This window comes from Nothobranchius furzeri, chromosome 14 (genome assembly GCF_043380555.1).
Source record: "Nothobranchius furzeri strain GRZ-AD chromosome 14, NfurGRZ-RIMD1, whole genome shotgun sequence".
Taxonomy (NCBI): domain Eukaryota; kingdom Metazoa; phylum Chordata; class Actinopteri; order Cyprinodontiformes; family Nothobranchiidae; genus Nothobranchius; species Nothobranchius furzeri.
This window is the reverse complement of record NC_091754.1, coordinates 47,576,756-47,599,125: the sequence shown is the minus strand read 5'-3', so window position 1 is coordinate 47,599,125 and position 22,370 is coordinate 47,576,756. Positions and strand designations below refer to the sequence as shown.

The window sequence follows — 22,370 nt, the reverse complement described above, 5'->3', positions numbered from 1 at the left end:
GAATTTTCTTTAGTCAACTTTTACATAAAAAGTGGCCGAATAGCAAAATATTTAGCTATATGTTAACATTAAAACTACAATTGGGATCTGTGCAGCCGTTTCCGTGTGTAAAAACGGGCTTGCCGCAACAGGAAAGCTAGCTTTTAAACGCAACACTGTCACTCCCGTTAGCTATTCAATTCAAGTTCAATTCAAGTTTATTTCAATAGCGCCAAATCACAACCAGAGTCGTCTCAAGGACCTTCACACAGTAAACATTCCAATACAGGTCAGGTCATTAAGCCAATCAGTAAAAAGTTTCCTATATAAGGAATCCAGCAGGTTGCATCGAGTCACTGACTAGTGTCAGTGACAACTAGCATCCCCGTGCCTTGTTCGCCTGAACCCACATTGCCAGAGGACACGAGATAGCGCTAAACACCAGTCGCCATTTTTAGGACCAAACATCTTTTGTTATTCGTGACTTCAAACGGTGATTTTCTTTTTGGGACTCTGGTAGTTTGTCCTAAAGCTGAAGCGGTAGCAGCCAGCTGTTTCTCTATCTCTGATGTTATTGAGCAGAGAACCTCTCACACCAGTGGTGTTCTGGTGCTGAATACGCGAGTGTGTGATGAGTGGAGGACCCAGGGAAGTGTGGCGGTTCGGCGACATCGACAACCGGATGGTTCGATGGTTCTGTTTGGTCTGAAATGTGTTGTTGGTGGAGGTTTTTAAACAAATGCGAGAGAAAAACTTTATTACGTTCTTTTAGCTTTTTTCCTTTCAACAATATATTTATAGCTATACGATGTTAGAACGTTAAGGCATGAAAAATGTTTTAAGCTAGCTCGTCTTCCAGATTTGCTGTTGCAGCTTTAATCAGACACGATGTTGCTTTCTACAGATTCCAACATCTTTCTGCTCTGGCAGACTTTTTACTCTAAAGAAAATCCTTCGTAAGACGATCATCTTCACTTTGGGACATTTACCAGAGAAAATTAAATCTGACCATCCTTCAGCTGAAATAGGAAGTGTCACCATTTAGATCCAGAACAGGAATCAGAATTTCAGTTTGTGTTTCACTGAAACGTCTCTTGTGTTTTAGGTGTGTGTTTCATTTACATCTTTTAATGATGCCAGGTAAAACTAACCAATTACCAACAATCACAGTTTGACCAATAAGTTCCACCAAACTTCATTTGTACAAAAATAAGCTTCAGGAAAATAAACAAGTTATTGGCAGCAAGTTCTGCTACGTTATTCCTGGAATAATGAGTCCATTGATTCTGCTGCCGTGTGTGTGTGTGTGTGTGTGTGTGTGTGTGTGTGTGTGTGTGTGTGTGTGTGTGTGTGTGTGTGTGTGTGTGTGTGTGTGTGTGTGTGTGTGTGTGTGTGTGTGTGTGTGTGTGTGTGTGTGTGTGTGTTTTCTATCCTGGACATTTTCTGATTTTTGTACTGCTGAGGTGGTCTCTGTTGCTCTGGTTGGGTAAGGGGCTAGCAGCTCTTCTGGAAGATCCGTGTGATCAGCTAAACGGTCGTTCCTGCAGAGATTTAAAGGCTTTCCCACTGTTAGGCATGTGTAATAATGTGTTTTTGCATTTTTAATGGGTCGTTTGTAGGAAACAGCTGAGGCTCTTAGGCCCTTCCTGCTAAAGTCGGTGAAAAATCATCTTTAAGTGAAATTCAAAGCAGGTAAAATATTATTTTTCAGGCCCACCGGCTGCTTGGAGCTCCGCTCTGCTGTTATAAAATCATTTTTATACAGTCTGATACCGTTTTTCCTCGCTGTAGCGCTTCCCGCCCTGATGCATGTCGGTTTATGTTTCATTACAGCAAACAGCAGCTCGTGGCGTGATAAACCGTAGGGAGGTAGTGATCAATATTTCATTATTTTTGGAAATGCCAGGTGACGTGTTGACCTCTCTGAGGTCAAACATCCTTGTTGTTGTAGCAGAGTCATACTTCCTCAGCGTCTCTTGGAGACGCGCGTGTGTGTTTACAGAGAGAGGAACTGTTCCTATCTGCTGTTACTATCACACACACACACACACACACACACACACACACACACACACACACACTTGTCTGCACACAACGGTGACTTCAGCATGTCTCACGGGCTCTAGGCTGTTATGGCTCGTGTACGTTACTCATGCCTAAGGAAACTGCTCCTTCAACACTCCCCCGTCCAGCGCCCACTCTCCTGGGGGGTGCTGTTATCATGATGGCACGCAGCCCACCTGTAAACCAGAGTCGGGCGGGCGTCACGCCTTCTGAGCCAGCACTGAAGGCTGCACCACTTTATTTAACCAGCATTTTTAATAATATCAACAGATTTTTATCCGAACTCAAAACTTTCTCATCTGGTGAGGTTTTACTGGCTCCACTAGCCTCTTAGTCAGTGTAGAAACAATTAGAAACTCATTCACTTGTTTTTTCATGATCTCTGCAGTGGTCTCCTATGAATAAATACCTTCAGTATTTTTCTGTGGAAACAAAGCTCTGGCGCTCCTGGTTCAGGGGCTAAACACTGACAGGATGATGAGTCTTACTCATAAATATTCATTATATGTAGACATCTCTCTTCTGATTGGCTAACAGTAACGTCACTCATCTGCTGCCTTCATTTGTTCTTCATTCTTGGGTAAAAATGCAACGTTGATGTTTTTTGCTCATTAATCGACACAAGCCGGTGTCTGTGAAGGATCGGCTCGAGGTCCTTCGACTGCCGATGACGTCACATTACTGCAAATCTACTCGGCTTTCACACATACGTTTTGGAAAGACATCAGCAGTTTTGTTAATAAATTCTTGTTTGTTAACACCTAAATGTTTTCTTTATAATTGTAATTTGTTAATAAAACACCATATTATCTTTGTTTTGTAAAGAATGTGAAACTGCATAAAACCAACATCGGCCTGACAAAAAATAGAGCAGTTCTTATATGTGAAGCCACATCGGTTTGTATTAATGTGGAGTTCGTCTGTATATTTCCTTAGTTGTTATCTAAATACATTCTTTGACTCAAAATATTGCTTGGTGTCTTTCAATAACGTTCTTATATTTTATTTTGCCCCATTTCATCAACATCAAGAGCTTTTGAGTGTCACCGTTTATCATTTGCTCATATTTTACATTTCCTTTAGAAATTCAGATTTTCTCCAAAAAGTGTTGATTTTTGGACTACAACCGCTATGACTATGACTGCAAAGTTGTTCTGACCAATCAAAATCATAACGTGATAACTTCACTTCCGTAAGCTTCATGTTCAGCCAATCGACTACTTTGAAGTCATTGGCAGTCGACGGACCCTGAGCAGATCCTGTATCGACACCGGGACGCGTTCCGCCATGTTGTCATGTGCTGAATGCTAATGGTTAGCTTCTAATAGCAGACGTGCTCTGCTCTCTCCTTCCTGTGGGCGGTCCCAAGCCAATGTGGGTGGGGCCATAAAAGCCTGTTCTCCGTAGAAGTGACGGGCTGTTTCCGTTTTTCTGTTTTCAGCAGCCTCCGTTTGCAGAAATAGTGCACTGCTGCTCCAGTCTCCGGTTTCTGCATCACGGTTAGCTCAGCAGAAACCTGTAGATCTGCTGTATTTGATCCACAGCTGCATCCAAGTGAGACGGGAAGACCCAACTTGTTGTTTTTATGGAATGTGAAGGATTGAGCAGATGGCTTCCTGGTGAGAAGAGGCAGCAGCAGCAGAAACACGAGGTTTCTCGCTACATCCAGGAATGTGACTCTTGTTCATACTGGATCAGTGTCGTGTGCAGCTATGGGGGTAGAAACGTGGCCAATCAGGAGGAAGTAAAGAAGCTGGTTAACATTTAGTGACTTCCTGTATAAGTCAGAGAAACAACAAATGAGATGAAACCGCTCTAACACATGACAGTTTGTTTTCTCAACATTAATGAAGTATTTTTGCTAATTGTTTCATCTGTGCTGAAGGCAGGAAATCAGAGAGGAGCCGTTTCTGGGAGGACGCAGTCCTCCATCCCTGGAGCAAAGGCTCATGGGAAATTGTTCACTTTCTGTTTGTGGGATGAACATTGTCGGTGGTCTGCTCTGTGTTTTATTTGTTAAAGAGATGCTTTGGTCTGATTCTAAGTGTTTTTGTTTTATATAAGTTATTTATAGCTTTTACCTCTGCCTGAAAAGCCTCAGTTTGAGGAAGTGGAGTTTGACAGGACCGATGAGCTGCAGCCAAGCTGAGACCAACACGTACTGATGCCATGTTGAAATGGCTCCAATAGAAATGTATTTATTTTATTCATTATTTCATTTTAGAAACCTTTAGGTTATCGTCAGTTTTTGTATCACATTTATTTTGGATGAAAAAGACTGTGATGATGATGATGATGACGATGATGGTCACGATGATGATGATGATGGTCACGATGGTGGTGATGATGATGATGATGATGATGATGGTCATGGTGATGATGATGGTCACGATGGTGATGATGGTCACAATGATGATGATGATGGTCACGATGGTGGTGATGATGATGATGGTCACGATGGTGATGATGGTCACGATGGTGATGATGATGATGATGGTCATGGTGATGATGATGATGATGATGGTGGTCATGGTGATGATGATGATGGTCACGATGGTGATGATGGTCACAATGGTGATGATGATGATGATGGTCATGGTGATGAGATGGTCACGATGGTGATGATGATGATGATGATGGTCATGGTGATGATGATGGTCACAATGGTGATGATGATGATGATGGTCATGGTGATGATGATGGTCACGATGGTGATGATGTTCACGATGGTGATGATGGTCACGATGATGATGGTCATGATGATGATGGTGATGGTCACGATGGTGATGATGATGATGATAATGGTTGCGATGGTGGTGATGGTCATGATGTTTATGTCATGATGACGATGGTGATGATGATGATGGTCATAAACTTTAACTAAATGAAGCTGTGTGTGTGTGTGTGTGTGTGTGTGTGTGTGTGTGTGTGTGTGTGTGTGTGTGTGTGTGTGTGTGTGTGTGTGTGTGTGTGTGTGTGTGTGTGTGTGTGTGTGTGTGTGTGTGTGTGTGTTCAGCTGACATCATCCTAGCCACCACCTTTGCCAAACACACACTCTTGTATTTATAGCCTGTTAGGGTTTGTGTTCAGTGGTGTGTATCTGATGTGATAAAGCTGGTATATGCCAGGAGGGGTGTGTGTGTGTGTGTGTGTGTGTCCCCTGCTCATTGACGTGTAAAGCTACAATCTGGATGTCTGGCAGAGGGGACCTGCCTCACCGCCCACACACACACACCATTAACACTGTGATACACTCCTCATCTCGCACAGTTAACTGTGTTACTTCAGGTCTTTTTATATCCTCGGGCTCAGTCGGCCGGCTCGTTTAAGTCCGACACCGCCTAAATTAAAAACACCGGATTCTCTTACGTGGCTCTGCTGATGCTGGAAGGTGACAACAACCTGGAGCCGCTGATAAAAGGGAAGCTCTGCTGAGATGGGAATCATTTCTCCGGAGGCAACTCGGGCTGGGTTTCTGTTTGGAGCTGGTTTGAGTTTCAGCCCAGTATAAAATGATCAAACCACTACAGGGACCACTGGGTTTGGTGGTATTCTGTAGGTCTGCCTCCTTTATGTTAGGAGTTAAAGGCCAAGCCGTCCTTGAAGGACGGATGGCATCTGTTGCTTTATGTCACAACGTCCTCGCATCCTGTTAGCTCCTGGAGCAGCTGCTGAGAATGACTCTTATCTCAGCTCAATATCAATTATATTGGAGGTTATCCTCACTTTTTATTAGCTGAAGCAGATTAGCTGTGGCGGCCATCTTGAGTTGGGTTGACTCCAAAAGTGAAGCTGTTGTAGATTCAGATACTAGATGCTTCTCCTGTTGTGCAACTGGATAGACCACCTGTGGCTCTGACAGAGAAATGAAACAAATAATCACAAACGAGAGAATCAATAAGAAAAGCCATGAAGAGTAAAGTCCATGATGCAACAGTTAGTTTGTTGCTCTGTTTGACATAAATACACCCAAAGCCGTCGATTTTCTCAGATTTTTGGTCTGCTGATCTGACACTAAAAGATCCGACTCTTTTTTTTCCAGCACATGAACTCACCATTGCTAGGAGCTAATTTATGCTAGCGATAACAAGCCTTTCATGTGGGCATTTTTACTGCGTTGTTTTTATTAAGTTGAGCAAGACCAAAAAAAAATCTGTTGATTACGGTTATTTCAGATGAGCAGAGTCTGTGTCGGCAGATCAGCGCTGTCCAAGTCTAGCCCGGGAAGCCATCCACAGTTACCTTTGGCGTAGATACGTGTAGAGGCTTGGGCACAGCGCCTGGACCAATCAGAATAACAAATAACAGCGGTACAGTCCACCTAACCTTACACCGCCAAAGAGAAGAAGTACCTCTAGTGCTCGTCTCAGAAAAATTCCCAAATCGATGATTCCAAAGCCGTTTCAAACGAGCGCCATTCCTGAGCCGACGCCAGCTTTGTTTTGCTCCATCCGCCCAATAAGCATCGAGTGCTGTGATTGGCTGAATCTAAAGTTGTTCAGGCCAGTGGTAGACCTGCTGAGGCTGCAGCGGAGCACGTCTAGACCGACCTGCAGAGCTGCTGCTGCGGTTGGTTGGTTTTTAGGTTAGTTTAAATCAGAATTGGCCCACAAAGTCTAAATGAGTACATTTCTTTATTTACAAATGAAAGATTCTTTAAGAGGAGTTTTTAACAACCTCATGATGTTTATGTTTGTTCCACAGAGCCAAACTTCACGCTGAGCCTTAAAGCCACGCAGAAGCCCAGCAGGGCGTCTGAGCCCACAGAGCTGGTCTGTAATGTGACCGACATCACCCGGCTTCCTCCAGGAGGCAGACTGGCTGTCAGCTGGGAGCACGTCGGCCTTCCTGGTACTTCAGGTTTCTCTTTATGTAAAAAAGTGTGTTTTTCTCCACATTGACTGATTTTAATCCGATGGCTGGCTGGTAAAGGGAACGATGGCCCACATCAGATTGGCTACTTGGATGGAAACGGCAACGTGTTCCCAGGAAAAGACTACGACGACAAGCTGAAGAAGGGACTGATGTCTCTGAGCAGAAGCCAACCAAACACCTTCAAACTGCGATTCCTCAGCACTCAGGTGAGGAACCTTCTGATCGAAAAGCTTAGATTTTAAATCAAAATAATCCCAATTTGTGGGAAATTAGGCAGAGCTCAGACATGAAAGGCCTAATGGTTTTATCTGTACAGATTTCTGACATGGGCCAGTACGCGTGCGTCGTCTCCTCTTGGAGTGTGAGCAGCCAGGGCGACCTGGTCAAGACCTCCGAGTACAGAAGCTCACCTCTGACTGTGGAGTGGGACACCAAAAGTAGGCGTGGAAGTTTTGAGTGTTTGCTAGCTGATATTTAGACTTGAATAGAAACATGCAAGGCCAATTATTTCTGACAATCACAAACACCTGACTCAACCTGCCGGTTTCCAGCTCCCGCTCTGAATGTCGCTGCCAAGCGCATCCGTGAAGCCTCGGTGGGTGGAGCTACCTTTGAAATGAGCTGCACCGTTACCACAGAGAACCTCGCGGGTTGGACGAGCTACGCGGTGACCGTCGAATCGCAGGATGACCTGAAGAGCAACGTGAGAACAGTCATGTCTCTAAGCCCAGACAACGAGGTGCAGTACGGAGAGACGGACCCCAACAGGAGGTAGCGTCCTGAATTCTTTCCTGTGTCGTAGAAAAATATCACATGAAGCGCTTGGTGTCGGTCAAGATGGCTGCCGCATAGAGCTGCATGGTCTTACGATTGAGTATCAATTTGCCGAATTTTATTGGCCATTTGACGAGTCAGCCATCAAACTGTGCGTAATTAGCTACACATGTGAGAATAGTGTGTAGTACGTTTGACCAATAGTTGAAGGTTTTGTCCCAGAGTTGGGGATCCTTCACCTTCTTGTCAGGTGTCGATCAAAAGTCTGAAGCTGGTGTGATGATGCTAACGGAGGTTACGATGAAAATGTTGGAGATGCATCTGGAGCGAAGGCCTCGGGGGTTTCTCACGTTGGACTGTGGACAGTAGGGCTGTAGCAAAGCCTCGACGACGTCGACGGCTCGATTCTAAAAATTCGTCGACGTCAGATCCGGTAGTCGACGCACCGCGCCCACTTGTTGCATCCCCAGGAGTTTGTAAATAGAAGAGGAATCTGCCTGTTTTTCCTCTAGTTCACCCTCTTCTCCGCCTTCACTAACATCTCCGCCAAATACCGAAGACCCGGAACAATGTCCGTCCGCTACTAGATTCCTTTCCTGTTTTGCCCGCCTTCGTCTCCCGGCAACGGACAACAACTTCCGTGGTCAAATGTGCTGCTCCGTCTCTACCGCAGATGTAGAAAATCACCGGGAGCGTTTCTCCCTTCATAAGGGAGCTTCTTTCAGACATTAGGAGAGCTGTTTTGGTGGTATCAGTCTCTCCTCCGTGCTGGTCTGTTTGCTGCTGGGTGTTTTTGGTTTATTTAAACTTGGTAACTTGAACTTAACGTTGGTAAAGCTACTGTTAGCATTTTCACTAACAGCTTCTTGCGTTTGGATAAGCTGTTACGTTTTGGTTTAGAGTTAATCTTTTTTGTGGTGCAGATCTCCCTTTTATTACATCTAGAGTGTTGTGGGTTTTTGGTTTCGTTTAAGATATCACCTTGAGTTTGGTTTAACCTCCCAGTTTAGAGTTTGGACCTTTGGAGATTCTTATTTTGGTCCAGAACCCAGTAATCTTTGCCCAGTGGGACATCCCTAGTTATTTGTACTTTTGTTTTAATTCCCCACAGGTAGAATTTGTTTTATTATTCCCAACCTGTGGATGGAAAGATTTATGAGTTTTTGTATTTGTAAATAAACCTGATCATCATTTTAACTTTTAAATCCCGTTATTGTCCCTTCCTTTTTGCACACGAGCCAAACTCCCCAGGAAGAGTCGTAACACCACTCGCCTCCCGCACATAAGGGACCAAAACAAAGCAGCATGGAGACACTCCGTCTCTCCGACCACCTCTCAGGCAGCAGCCTGCACTCCCAAGTTCTACACGTCACCAGAACATAACCAACCAACACAATAAAAGCAGTGTTATACAAAATGGAAGGCCCGTAGTGTTTATTCTCTTACAGTAACAATTTATCAATTTTTTTGAGGAATTTATTAGAGATTTTTTTGGTTTTTATTAACTGTGCAATAGAAAAATAATCATTAGATTAACTATCTAAATAGTCATTAGAATAGTCGACTATTCGATAAAATAATCGTCAGAATAATCGTTTTAAAAATAATCGTTTACCCCCAGCCCTAGTGGACAGAATACTAACCTTTACTGGAGGACATTAATGAGGATTTAGAAAGTCCATTTTGTTCTAGATGGTTCTGTTAATGATGGGAGGCTTTGAACGGTGAGTTAGACGTTTGTGTTTGACCAAAAGGTTAGGGTTAGACCAAAGTGTTTATTTGTGTCTGAAGTTATCATTGTTGCAAAAGTACGTAAAACACCATAGGTTCGTACCAGGGTTGGTATGTAGGTTTTAATGTTGCTGCATGTATCCCACGGTTAGTAGGGATGTCCTACGACGATATCGATGTTGCAGCCTACAACGTTGACCGATACTGATATCAATCTGAAATGATATCAGCACAAATCATACATACTTTTACCTATTTTGTAGTGTGGAATGTATTAAAAGTTTGAGCATGTGATATCACTAAATTGGAGAACAAGAGCCAATAATATTAAGTATGAAAAGACAATTTTTTTCTTAACCATTGGTTGCAAAAATGTGAATCTTAACGGACTGCTTATATCAGAGGTTTTAGATGCCGTCCAATATAATCCAATACACTGTTTTTGGGCCGATATCTAATTACTTCCGATATCGATATTGGAACGGGACATCCCTAACAGTTGGAAAAAACCACAGTGGGATTATTTTCCAATACCGTGGAGTTCTACCGCTACACTACCCGGTCCCGTTCGCTCCTACTGAGCTGTGATTTGGTTTCTCCGTCTGTTCACTCAGAGACAGCGTGGTTCTGACCAAGTCCGGCCCGGCAGAGTTCCGGTTTCGTCTGGCCGGTGTCCAGCTCTCCGATAGAGGTTTCTACTGGTGCAACGTCACCGCTTTCACCAAACAGCAGCTAGAACAGACCTGGACGAGAGCCGCCCAGTCCCAATCCAACACGGTCAAGATCGACTTCCAAGAAAACGGTGAGTTTGTGTTTCCGTGGTTTCCGTTTACTCGTCGGTAAGTCAAAAATCAAATCAGAGATGAGATAAGGCATGTCAGGTCTTCCTTTCTCTCCCCTAAAAAGGTCAGTTTAAACTCTTTGGTTTTACTCAACCTCGTTTACTGAATAAAATAAACGCTAAAACAAAAGTTCATGTATTATTCAAAGCTGCTTTATAGTTCTTGAACGGTTTTCTTTTCTAAACAAATACATGTGATTAAGTTAAGGCTAATTGTCCTTGAAGTCTTCAGATAAGGACCTATAAATAGAAATGTGTAATCCACACCTCCTCCCTCGACTCAACTTCAATAAACAGTAAGAAGAAGCTCTTAATAATGTGCAGAAACACACACACACACACACACACACACACACCTAAGCCCTTTGACGCCCACCACAAACACTCACCTACTTACAGTCTTTGATCTGAGAAGTGGGAGACGGGGGGGGGGGGGGGGGAGGAAACAAGTGGCAGGAGATGAGGAAGAAGAGACGTGATGACGTCAGAGAGGGAAAGGAGAGGAAAGAGTTAAAAAAGAGCATAAAATGTTGCAGAATATTAAAAGCTGCAGGATTAGGAGGACTTTAGAGGAGGTGATGCAAAGCTTCAGGTTATGAATGAGCTCCTGCCCTTGGAGGCGGGGCTCAAGTGTCTAACTGGTGAAGGTAGAATGAAACAGGAAGTTAAAAGAGGATAATGGTGAACAGGGTAGGGTTGGCTTTCTAACTGAGCCGTGGTCTGGATCTGTAGTCCAGATCCCAGGTCATGACCATAGCCTTGGTCTGGGTCCAGATGAGCAGTCTGGAACCCTGGTCCTGGGGGGGGGGGGGGGGGGGGGTGGGGGGGGGGGGGGGTGAGTCTGAGTGTGAGAATGCTTCAGGACATTTGTTAGCAGGATTAAAGCAATGGAATATAAAATTTCCATAGAACAAGATCACCCATTTCTGGCCCAAGCTCACGGATGCTCATATCCTGATTTTGTTTCTCACGGTTGCTGAAGGCACGTTTTAAATGATCTGGAGAGGCTTGTAGGAGGCAAAGATGCTTAAAGGCTGTAGGAGTGAAGCGGTGGTGACGAAAGAGAAAACCACGACTGGCCAGAATAAAACGTGTAGAGAAACAAGGAGACAAAATGAGGACTGTCTTTTGTCCTTTCCTTACTGAAGGTAGGAGGCCTTCAGCACCACATCGTTTTGCCACCATCCTCTACCTCTATCATTTCTTCTCTCTGGGACATCTTCAAAGTGAAGCCTTTTGGCTTATCAGCCAGCAGCGAAGATCTGCACCGCTGCCTTCTGTTTCCTTCTCCTCGCTCTTAAACCTGTGATCCTTCAAGTCCTTAGGAGTGTGTCCAAGTTGAGTTTTCATATGTGTGTGTAAGTGTGAGTGAGTGAGTGAGTGAGTGAGTGAGTGAGTGAGTGAGTGAGTGAGTGAGTGAGTGAGTGAGAGAGAGATCTAAGCTCATCCTCTAACTGGCAGCCTCTCGATCCTGCAGCTGTTAGCCTGAATGTTTCAGAGGTTTCTCGGCCTGTTTCGGGATCTTTTGCCATATTTTCTGTAAAATAATTTATCATTCAGGTGATTATTATCCTTTTTTTCCCAGTGGAACGTCCACAGGGTAAGCCGTCATGTTTGGACAGGATTTAGGCCAACATGGATGCAGGCTAAACTGAATCTCCCTCATCACTTTATCTTTTAGAAGCTTCATCCATGCGCACATCTGTCGGTTTTATTCTGGTATGCATTCTTGTCTTTCTGACCTAACCTGAGTAGATGTGTCTGGGAAGTCCGAAGGTCACAGGGGAAAAGTGGGAAACTCTTGGGCAATTTAACCACTCTGTTGATTTGGATCCACCTTATGAATTTATTCATTAAAGTTCTGTTTTTTTTTTTTCTTTTACACAAATGATAATTTTGGAGTACACCAGTTTCACGGTCCAAGGAAAGCAGTTGGTTGAGTCGCCCATCTGCCTGTCCGCCACTCCATCTGTCTCCAGCACTCGAGTTGCAGAGCAAATTATTAGGAGTCTGGACAAGGATGGTGGTGATTTTCCACCCGGCCTCCTCTCCAGCTCCACTTGGATGTTGGTGAAGATGGTGATGACCAGTGAGACATGTGGTCTAAGCGTTTGGCTGTTAAATACATCTTCCTACTGAAGGCCATCTAATGTCCGCAGAGTGCACGATGGAACCGTGCTGCTGGCTGCCGTCTGTTTTCATAATATTGAGCATTAACGGGTTTCAGACCTTTCACCTGACTAGGGGACTAGTTAGGAGGAGGAGCCACACAAACACTCTTAAACTGCATCAGTAGCCGTGCTGTTGGTTGAACCGTACTACGCCACCTGCAGTACCCATTTTCCCCATCTACTGGGGAAATAACACAGCTGAAGGAACAACTTCAGAAGAAGAGTTTACAGGAAGTACACTCTTCACAACTTTAACTAAAATTTCAACTTATCTCAATTTATCCTATTTTTTTCTCTAATATTTTGCTTTTTTGCATCTGCAACTAAATTTAGACGGGTTCCAGATGCTTTCCAGAAGTTTTTTTTTTTTCAGAGAAAATGTGTTTCACTAATTTTTGGGGGAAGATGATAAACAACTCAAGAAAAATTACGTTAAAACTACGACAAATCTCCAAAGAAAGGTCATTTAAAACATGTCTCTTAAAGGTGTGGATTACTTGTTTAATCAACACATTTGCCGTGGTCTCTAGAGGGAACGAATGCCTTACCCCAAAATTCCACTACCTCCGCTCCACCCCTTCCGCAGCCACTCACTTCCGAACTCAATTTTTACTGGTACCCGCTCTACAACGGCTCTGCTCTGGTGCGGAGACCTGAGGTGCGCAAACAAGCATGCGCGGGATTTTCGAGATCTTGCGATACAGTCCGAGCAATAAACGCGGAAGTTAGATCCAAACACCCGTTGTGTGGGAGAAGCATCGAAATGAACTGTTTAATCTGCCCATCATTTGTGTTGAGAGATCTGCAGTGTTTGGATCAGGTTTGGATCAAAAAGGGCGACTACTTTGATAGTAGAAACTGTATTTATGGCTTGTTTTTGTGCATTTAAAGTTCAACCGCCATTGGTAGTTGTTAAAAGTTGTTAAACCTGTGCATATGAAACAAAAAACGCTTTTTGTTTATCGATTTATTGTGAAATAACGGAAGTTGTGCTTGCTCCCTTTCCTGTTAGGCGGTTGTGATTTCTGTCCATTGACTGCGGAGGTGCTCCGGCGTCCGGCAAAAATAGAATCGATCCTATTTTTGCCGGATGGCGGGCGGCGCACGGCGCCTCATGGCCGCAGGAGTCGAACAGCTCTGATTGACTACAACAGGACCGTTTTTGTTGCGGAGTTCGTGCCGGAGCGGAGGTAGTGGAATTTTGGGGTTAGAAGCAGAACTCGGGGCACAAAAAAGCCCCAAACCCCCGGCCTCAGCAGGCCATCTCTGTGACATCACTCTGTGACATCACAGCTCCGCTTGGTCTTATTTCCTGATTGGCTAACAGCCAAGCGACTCTACCACTGACTTGTAACGTTGATGATCTCCAAAAAAATAACACAAGCCTGGAGGAGTTCTGCTGTGTGGTGGAGTTGCTAATGCTAACAGTTAGCTTGTACTAGCTGAGACGCTAAACCAACAACAGCCTTCCCCGTCGTGAGTAAGATGGGTGAGTCCATGAATGTTAAGTGACAGTGTGACGTAGATCTGTCAGGACTTTCTATCCTAGAGTTTCACCGTCTGTTATCCATTTGGAGCTAATGCTGATGCTAGGTGTAGGAGACTATTTTCATGTTCAGCCTGCATGAAACACTCATTAGACCCATTAGAATCAGAGATAATCATTAAAAATGTTTTTTTCAGTCAACAACACCTTTAACTCATTCACTGCCAATGACGAGTCGCCATTTATGTATTTTTACTGTGTGGGCATCGGAACAAGCCCCCGCATCGTGAGAACAAACATCTCGGCTCTAAAGCCGATCTCCCTCCGCATACATCACATGTCATGTGATCAGGAAGCAGAAAATCCATGTGCTAGGAGATAATTTTGGGCCGCTGCTGTAAAAAAAGGGAGGTATGAACCGGAAAAGCTTCTGCCGATCACAATTCAACAACGGATTATGAAAGAACAGATAACGCTCGAAACGCGCAGATTCTTCCTGATGTAAGAGGTGAGTCTCCGCTTTGTTTTGGTTGTTTTGGCATCAGCATCATCCTAGCGCGCAAAGTTCTATGGCTCTTAAAAAAAACGTAAAAACGGTGAGAAACGCTGGCAGCGAATGAGTTAACAACATGCTAACGTAGGATACCTATAAATATATTGAGAGAAAATTAAGAGGTTCTCTCACATTTGCATAAAAACCTCAGCCAATAACACGTTCTGGACCGAAAGCGCACTTCACTGGATCCTCCACATATCACACACTCACATATTCAGCAGCCAAACACCACTGGTGTGAGAGGCTCTCCACTCAGTAACATCAGAGGAGAAACAGCCGGCTGCTACCACTTCAGCGTTAGGACAAACTACCAGATTCCCAAAAAGAACAACACCATCTGAATCACTGAAAACTTTCGGACCTAGAAAACAGGAACTGGTGTTTAGCGCTAGCTCGTTTCCTCTTACAATGCCGTTCCTATATCAAGTGGGCGTGGCCTAGGGACGAGAGCCTACAGGGAACAGGGAGAGATCCGTGATTGTGTTTGGAAGCTAGCTTGTTCAGCTGGTTTGCTGTTGCAGCTGTAGATGTTGGATGTCTTCATGACGGCTTTCCCTCTGAACCTTTAAGCTGCTTTCCTCAAATATGGATATTTGGCTTTGGTTTAATTTCTCAGGTACAAGTTAAAGAATGAACAGTTCATCTAAAAGAAAAGGCTCCAGCTGGGGTTGGAACCCTGATCCTGTGAGGTCCAGAGAGGAACGACTGAACAAACAGAAACCTAAGCTTGTCACAACTTCACCGCCTTTCGGTGGAAGGATTTTCACCGTGGGCCACGAAGGTTTTTCACACATTTTAATGGGATTCTGGTCCGACGTTGGCTGCACTCCCTCTCCTCCCACTGGGAATATCCACTTGAAACACACGGCATGCAAAACCCTAATAAATGATTTACAGGAGAATAAGTCAAATGGAGCCTGAAGCCATGGGAGGGCTGAGGGTGATTATCAGGATCTGATTCAGTCTGGACCGTCTAACTCCAGTTTTGTCCTCCGTCTGTTTTCTTCTCCTCCATGTTGGTTTCTGCGTATCAGATAAATCCGGCCTGTGCCTTTTAAAGCTGCTGTTTACTCCTGAAACCTTCTTTCCTCGGGGAAACGTAGCTGAATGAGTTTATTTAGGCCTTTAAACGAGTCTTTTTGATCCCACTCCTCTCCCTCTGATGTGTTTTGTCCTGCTGGAAGACGAGCCGATCTGATCCGTTGCGTTGGTGTTGCAGGCCCGTCCTTCGCCATCGCCATCCGCTCGGACGCCAGCAGCGTTTATCCGTGGGAAACGGCCAAGATCGAGTGTTCGCTCAGCATCTCTGGATCCTCACCAAAAACTGGTATGGCACACACACATGCATCAACACACACACACACACACGCACATGCATCAACACACACACACACACACGCACATGCATCAACACTCACACACACACAAATACATGCACGCACATGCATCAACACACACACACACACACACACACACACACGCATCAACACACACACACACACACACACACACACAAATACATGCATGCACACGCATCAACACACACACACTCACACACTCACACACACACACACACACACACACACACACACACACACACACACAAATACATGCACGCACATGCATCAACACACACACACACAAATACATGCGTGCACATGCATCAACACACACACACACACACACACACACACACACACAAATACATGCATGCACATGCATCAACACACACACACACACACAAATACATGCATGCACATGCATCAACACACACACACACACACACACACACACACACACACACACACACAAATACATGCATGCACATGCATCAACACACACACACACACACACACACACACACACACACACAGTAATCACAAGCAGTTCCTTTTCCCACTTTTTGCATTTTATTTTCATCAAGAAATTCAGTTTCCGTCTCATGTTTACCTTTTTACTCGTGTTTCACCTGAACTCGTCAGCAGCTCTGCTCCACTAGATCCTTCTCTCTCTCTCTCTCTCTCTCTCTCTCTCTCTCTCTCTCTCTCTCTCTCTCTCTCTCTCTCTCTCTCTCTCTCTCTCTCTCTCTCTCTCTCTCTCTCTCTCTCTCTCTCTCTCTCTCTCTCTCTCTCTCTCTCTCTCTCTCTCTGTTTCTCTCTCTCTCTGTTTATCTCTCTCTCTCTCTCTCTCCAACACTAGGCTTGTACTTGGGTAGTGAAAGGTTTCAGAAACAGAACTGGGAGAAGGTGCTGAGAAAGGTGGAGGCGCGGTTGTCTAAATGGAAATGGCTTCTCCCTCAGCTGCCCTACAGGGGCAGGGTTCTGATAGCAAACAACCTGGTCGCCTCATTTCTGTGGCACAAACTGATTGTACTGGTTCCACCACCGGGTCTGCTGGAAGGTGTTCAGAAGCTGTTGGTGAAATTCTTCTGGTCCGGTCACCACTGGATCAGAGCTTCGGCTCTTTGCCTAACCGTGTCAGAGGGAGGACAAGGACTAATAGACGTGGGGTCTAGAACTGCAGCCTTCAGGTTACAGACAGCTCAGAAGCTTCTTTATGGTGACAGACTCTGCTGGCTCCCCCTGGCTTGTCTCCTGCTGCAGAAGGTTGGTGGGTTTGGGCTGAACAAACACCTGTTCCTGTTGAATCGGAAGGTGTTGGCTCTCACAAGGATTAGTCCGTTGAGACTTGTACTCTATCTGCCCAATGGGATGATGACAGTGAGTAAGTTTTTCCATCTCTGGAGGTTAAAACAGCTGGTGAGGGTTGGCAGGAAGAGAGTGGATCACTGCTGAACCTGAACACTCCAGTGTTGGGCTCCTTCCAGTCTTGTGGGAAGAAACAGATCTATCACACTTGTGTGAAAGTTATCAATAGGCGCCCTTTGTTAGGAGTCGAGGTGGACTCGGGCGTTTGCTGCGGACCGTGCCCCTGGGGGCAGCTGGAGGAGTTTGTATAAGTCTCCAGTGGAAAATAGGATGGCAGACCTCCAGTGGAGGGTCATACATGGAGCTTTAGCTACGAACAGACACAGGGCCTGCTTTGATCCAAGCACCGGGGAGGGATGTCCTTTCTGTAACCAAACAGACCACAGAGCATCTAGTGGTAGCATGTTCTAGGTTATCAGGGATGTTTAAGGTTTTAGAACGGTGGGTTATTGCACTGGGGGAGGCTTTTACCCTACCCTTATTCGTTTTCGGGCCCAAGTACAATGTCAGAAAAAACGGACAATATTGTTAATTAACTTTTTATTTGCATGTGCAAAACTAGCCATCTGGAAAACCAGGAAAAACCAGATGCTGGGACAGAGCTGGACTGATGCTGAGCGGAGCCTGAAGGGCCTGGTGGAAGCTCGCTTAAAGATCCAACACACTTTTTATGAACTTACTGGGAACCTGGACTTCTTCAGAGCGGTGTGGGGGATCGGGCAGGTGCTCTGTCTGCTGAATGGACAGGGCTCCATAAAGATCAACTTCTAAACTGTGGGTTTAGCAGTTTTCCTAGTTTTATTAGTGAAAAACAAGCTTCAGTCATTAACGCTGATTGTTGATTTGTAAAGAAAAATAAATTATTTAAAAGTCTCTCTCTCTCTCTCTCTCTCTCTGCCCCCCCCCCCCCCCCCCCGTTTCTCTCTGCTGTACCACGTTCATCCCAGCTATTCTTCTTTTCTGCTGCCAGATAATTTCTTTAATCAGAAACTAAAACTGAATCTGAACCAGAAATAAAATCATTTTAGGATCAAAGCGGTTTTCTATATGATCACAGAGATTGTGGCTGTCAGCAGCTTGGTTTATTTATCTGCTGCTTATTTGTTCTTTTATTTAGTGTGTGATATTTTTACCTGTTTACTATAAATCCTGTTTCCAGTTCACAAACTTGTCCTTATTCATTATCATTTCTCACCAACATCAGTTCTAATTATTCCTCTCAACTTGAAATTTTACATTTTTAAATACATAAACTGTGGTCGACGCTTCATGGTCATCCACCATCTTGAAATACAGTAGCTGTTGAGGGACATACGAGCTCCGCTTGGTGTGTTTGGACTGTGACCAGCCACACCGTTGCCGTACTTGGTAGTCTGAATAATAAACAATGAAATCGAAAAGTCGTCATCATGTCCGGAAGCCGTATATGTTCAGATCCCTGCCCACTATTAGCTGGACACCACCCTCCGAGTGGTGTCCCCCCGACTCCCTAACTCAACTCGAGTTGCTCATTCGTCTTTTCTTCCTACTAGAACTCCAATCCCTCCCAACACGTCAGACCCAAAGTCTCCTCTCTTCTGTGCGTTTGTTCTGTTCGTTCCTGCCGCCTCCCACACTCCAGCGCTCAAATTTTATATTCTGTAAAATGTATTTAGAAGAAGCTAGTTTGTGTTTTAAACTGTTGAAAACAAACTGATTCCTTACTTGTTGAAATGTTGAATCAGTTTGGAGGAACAGATTAGTTCTGACCAGATTGATAGGCTAAAAGCTAGTCCTCATGGTCCTAAGGCTGAAGTAGATTAGTGCCATCCTAAAATAATTCGAAATGTTCATGTGAACACTATTTTATAAACCTTTACGTCTGTGTAACCTGTAGAATTTTGTGTTTGCTAACACCGTTAGCAGCAGTAGCTAGCTGTAGCATCACTGTTAGCAGCAGTAGCTAGCTGTAGCATCTCCTGCACCGACTGGGTAACTCCAACCAGATTATCAGAAAGTTTGTTTCTGCATTATCTAAGATGCTTGTATCCCGGTCTGACTCACTTGTTGACATTAGCATTAGCCTGCTGTTAGCTTATTTAGGATCTCTGTCACTGTGAGAAACAGTAACTAAAGATCTAGAGAGAAGGGGAGAATAACTGTAGGAGTACAAGTTAAGAGTTGGTAATTAAACTAGACTGAGATTAAAGTTCCTGATAGATGAATAAATCGGATAGTGAAACATGATCATGGTGAGGTTATCAGAAATCAGCAGAATAGAACAGTTCTCTTCCTCATGACTCCAGCCTCTAAAGCATGACGTCATGTGTGCCTCCACACCACCCCCTGTCCATCTGTCACCAATGTGCCGCTTCCTTCTTCCTTTGCATCGTGTTTTACTTTAACTCTGTTGGAATATTAAAGTATTTCTGCAATCGTTCAGTTGCATGTGATGGATGTCACTCTGCAAACACCTCCCCTTGCTCCTGTGCCTTTGCTGGGTGTATGGGTTGTGCCTATGTGCAAACATAATAATGCATGTTGCCTCATAGCAGGGGGAAGCTGCAGGGCTCAGTGTGTCGGTGGCTGTGAAGTGTGTGTTCACAAACAGCTGCTCCAGGGACGGAGGGGGAACGGCGTTTCTCCTTCATTCTGCATTACTTCAGGTTTATTACAGTTCTGCTTGCCTCTCTAGTCTGTTGTTAACCTGCTGTGGTTCTTCTACAACTCTTTAGGTTCATGATGGTTATCAGCAAGCATAAAAATGTCGCTGGATTTAACAGATGGTGAGCTATAATCTGGTGTGATGGTTGCTAGGTGTGTACTAGCAAGAATCTGATGATACGATATTTATCTAAATGCAGGGACAACGATACGATTTATCGCAAATCTAAAAGCCAGACGATAGTGAGAGTTTTCTTTAAATATAGCTTTTTTTTAACTCTGGTCAGATGCTTCCTTGACACGTCCAGAGTTATCGCAAGATCTCGTTGTTCCATCAGCATGAAGGTAATAAAAACTGCTGCCACCTAGCAGTCGGAGGTTGGATTGCTCCACACAAAAGAAATATAGTAAATGTTTGCATGTAAATTCTCAGTAGAAATCAAAACAAAGCTTTTAAATATAATTTTAGCATCATAACGGTAAAGCCGTGGGGTATTCCTGTATCAATTTGACTAAAACAGCTGCAACTCATTGGTTTGTGTTTTCAAAGATTTAATGAATTTCACTCCAGCCTGGCAAGTCATCCTATACATGAGAATATATAGTCTGGCCAGGATCCATCAGCAGTCGTGGGGCGGGATCTGTGTTGTCTTTCTAAACGTCTCCACGTGATGCTGGATAACAAACAACATGACCCACTCACCATTATGGATGTCGGTCAGTGAGGCTGTCCCGTTCCTACGTCAGAGGCTCAAATACAACCGTCTCTAAATTATCGTAAGTATTTCTATTTGCTCTTGACTCGAAGAAAAACCCAAGTCTAAATAGTCCAAAGCCGTTTTCAATGAGTCGTTGCCGTCTTTGATGTTTCAGTAACATCCCACCCACTAAGTGCTGTGATTGGTCCACCAAACCAATAGAGTGCTGTGATTGGACCACTACAGATGTCAGTCAACGGGGCGGTCCGTCATTTTAAAAGTGGAAGTAAATAAAAGATTTTAAAAATACTTAAAAACAATACATAGTTTTTCTAAATAAAACGCTGTGATTGGTCGGCCACAACACTAGCCGGGCTTGTAGAGGTTCCAGTGGAGCGTGCCTAAATTATTTAGCTTTGGCGATTGATGATTTAGATTCTAGGCTAATTTCACCCGAATTTCAGTGTTTTCTGACCGTATGTCTTGCTAGCTATGCTAATTACTAACAGTATTTCTGCTGATTTGTTTAGTCTTGTTTGCATTCTTCACCCATGAGTGTTTGCAGCTTTTATTGTTTTAAATTCAAGGCTAAAAGATTTGGTGCCATCAGAGTAAAGTTACTAATGAGTCCAAGTCCTGATGGCTCGGTGGGTTTCGTGAACTTGTGTCTCAAACCACAGAGAAGGAGAATTGAGTCGGCTAGGACGAAAAGTGTTTAAGATGATTCTTTCATCGGTTTTGTTTTCTAGATTTGGTGAAAATTTGCAGCAAATTGATTCTAAAAGTGGAGTCAATGGAAAAAATGAATGAAGTGTTCGGAGCAGCAACGTGGGACAGAGTCTGGGAGCAGAACGGTGTTTATTTGTTATTTATGATAAACATGTTTACTAGTGAGGACAGAGTTTTTTTTTTACTCACTTTTGGGACTAATTCTAGTTTTTATTCATCCTAATGTCGATCCGGTCGTTCCTTCATTTCCTGTTATGGTTTTACTTTCCTTTTCCTATGTGTGAGGGAATAATCAGACCACAAAGCAACACCTTTGTTCCTGAAACGATCTGCCTTCTCACTGCATGTTGATGCAGTTTGATCCCGGTTGAGTAACAATCAGATTCATCACACTCTGCTGCGACACGTATCGCTGCCTCACCTCTGAAGCTGCTCCGACACCAGATGAGAACGACGGTTGTGCAACGGTGAACGTAGAAACATTCCCCGGCTCTCTTGTCAGAGCTTGTTTTCACGACTGAGAGCACAGAACCAGAAACTCATGATTCATCTCTGCTAGCTGGAGATTATTAATCTGCCTCTTCCATATAATCTGAAGTGTCCAAACAGGAAGTGGGGTCAAGTCTAGAAAGGCTTTTCTCTCTCTAGGGTTTGGGTTGATCTGATCTGATGTGAAAATATCAAATAAATAGAATATAAACCTTATGACTCTTAGAGAAACCAATAAATACACAGATGACACGCCAACGTTTGATTACATGATACGATAGCTTTCCATATTTTCAGAAGTCCCTCGTTTCCTCTGTCGACTGAGCCTTTTCTCAGCTTATTGGATCCTAATTGGATCTTTATTCTTCTGAGTGTTATGAAGCAGCATTTCAGGTCAGCTGTTTCTGTTGGAGCTGTTAGCTAAACTCGGCTAATTAAAACGGGCTCCGCTGTGATGTACGGATTTGTTGTGTGTTCTTTACCAGAACCAAGCACATCTTGAAGGTTCGGCAGCATGACTCCAGGTGCTGCTGCTTCACCTCAACCCAGAGCTCAGCGTCGCATCACAGAAAGTATTACTGGCTACTTGGTATCAGAGTACTTTAATAAGTACTCAAAGTTTCAGA

The 22,370-nt window shown here is 44.2% G+C and overlaps 1 protein-coding gene across 1 annotated transcript in view; it reads left to right on the top strand.

Moving 5' to 3' along the window:
• The window catches only part of LOC107380903 (prostaglandin F2 receptor negative regulator), a 76,501-nt gene that overhangs the window by 34,552 nt on the left and 19,579 nt on the right, over window positions 1-22,370 (top strand). Inside the window, exons 6-11 of the mRNA XM_015952296.3 lie at window positions 6,748-6,894; window positions 6,976-7,124; window positions 7,235-7,355; window positions 7,470-7,689; window positions 10,038-10,225; window positions 15,697-15,804. Coding sequence (XP_015807782.1) covers window positions 6,748-6,894; window positions 6,976-7,124; window positions 7,235-7,355; window positions 7,470-7,689; window positions 10,038-10,225; window positions 15,697-15,804 — 933 coding nt within the window. The remainder of the gene's footprint in view (window positions 1-6,747; window positions 6,895-6,975; window positions 7,125-7,234; window positions 7,356-7,469; window positions 7,690-10,037; window positions 10,226-15,696; window positions 15,805-22,370) is intronic.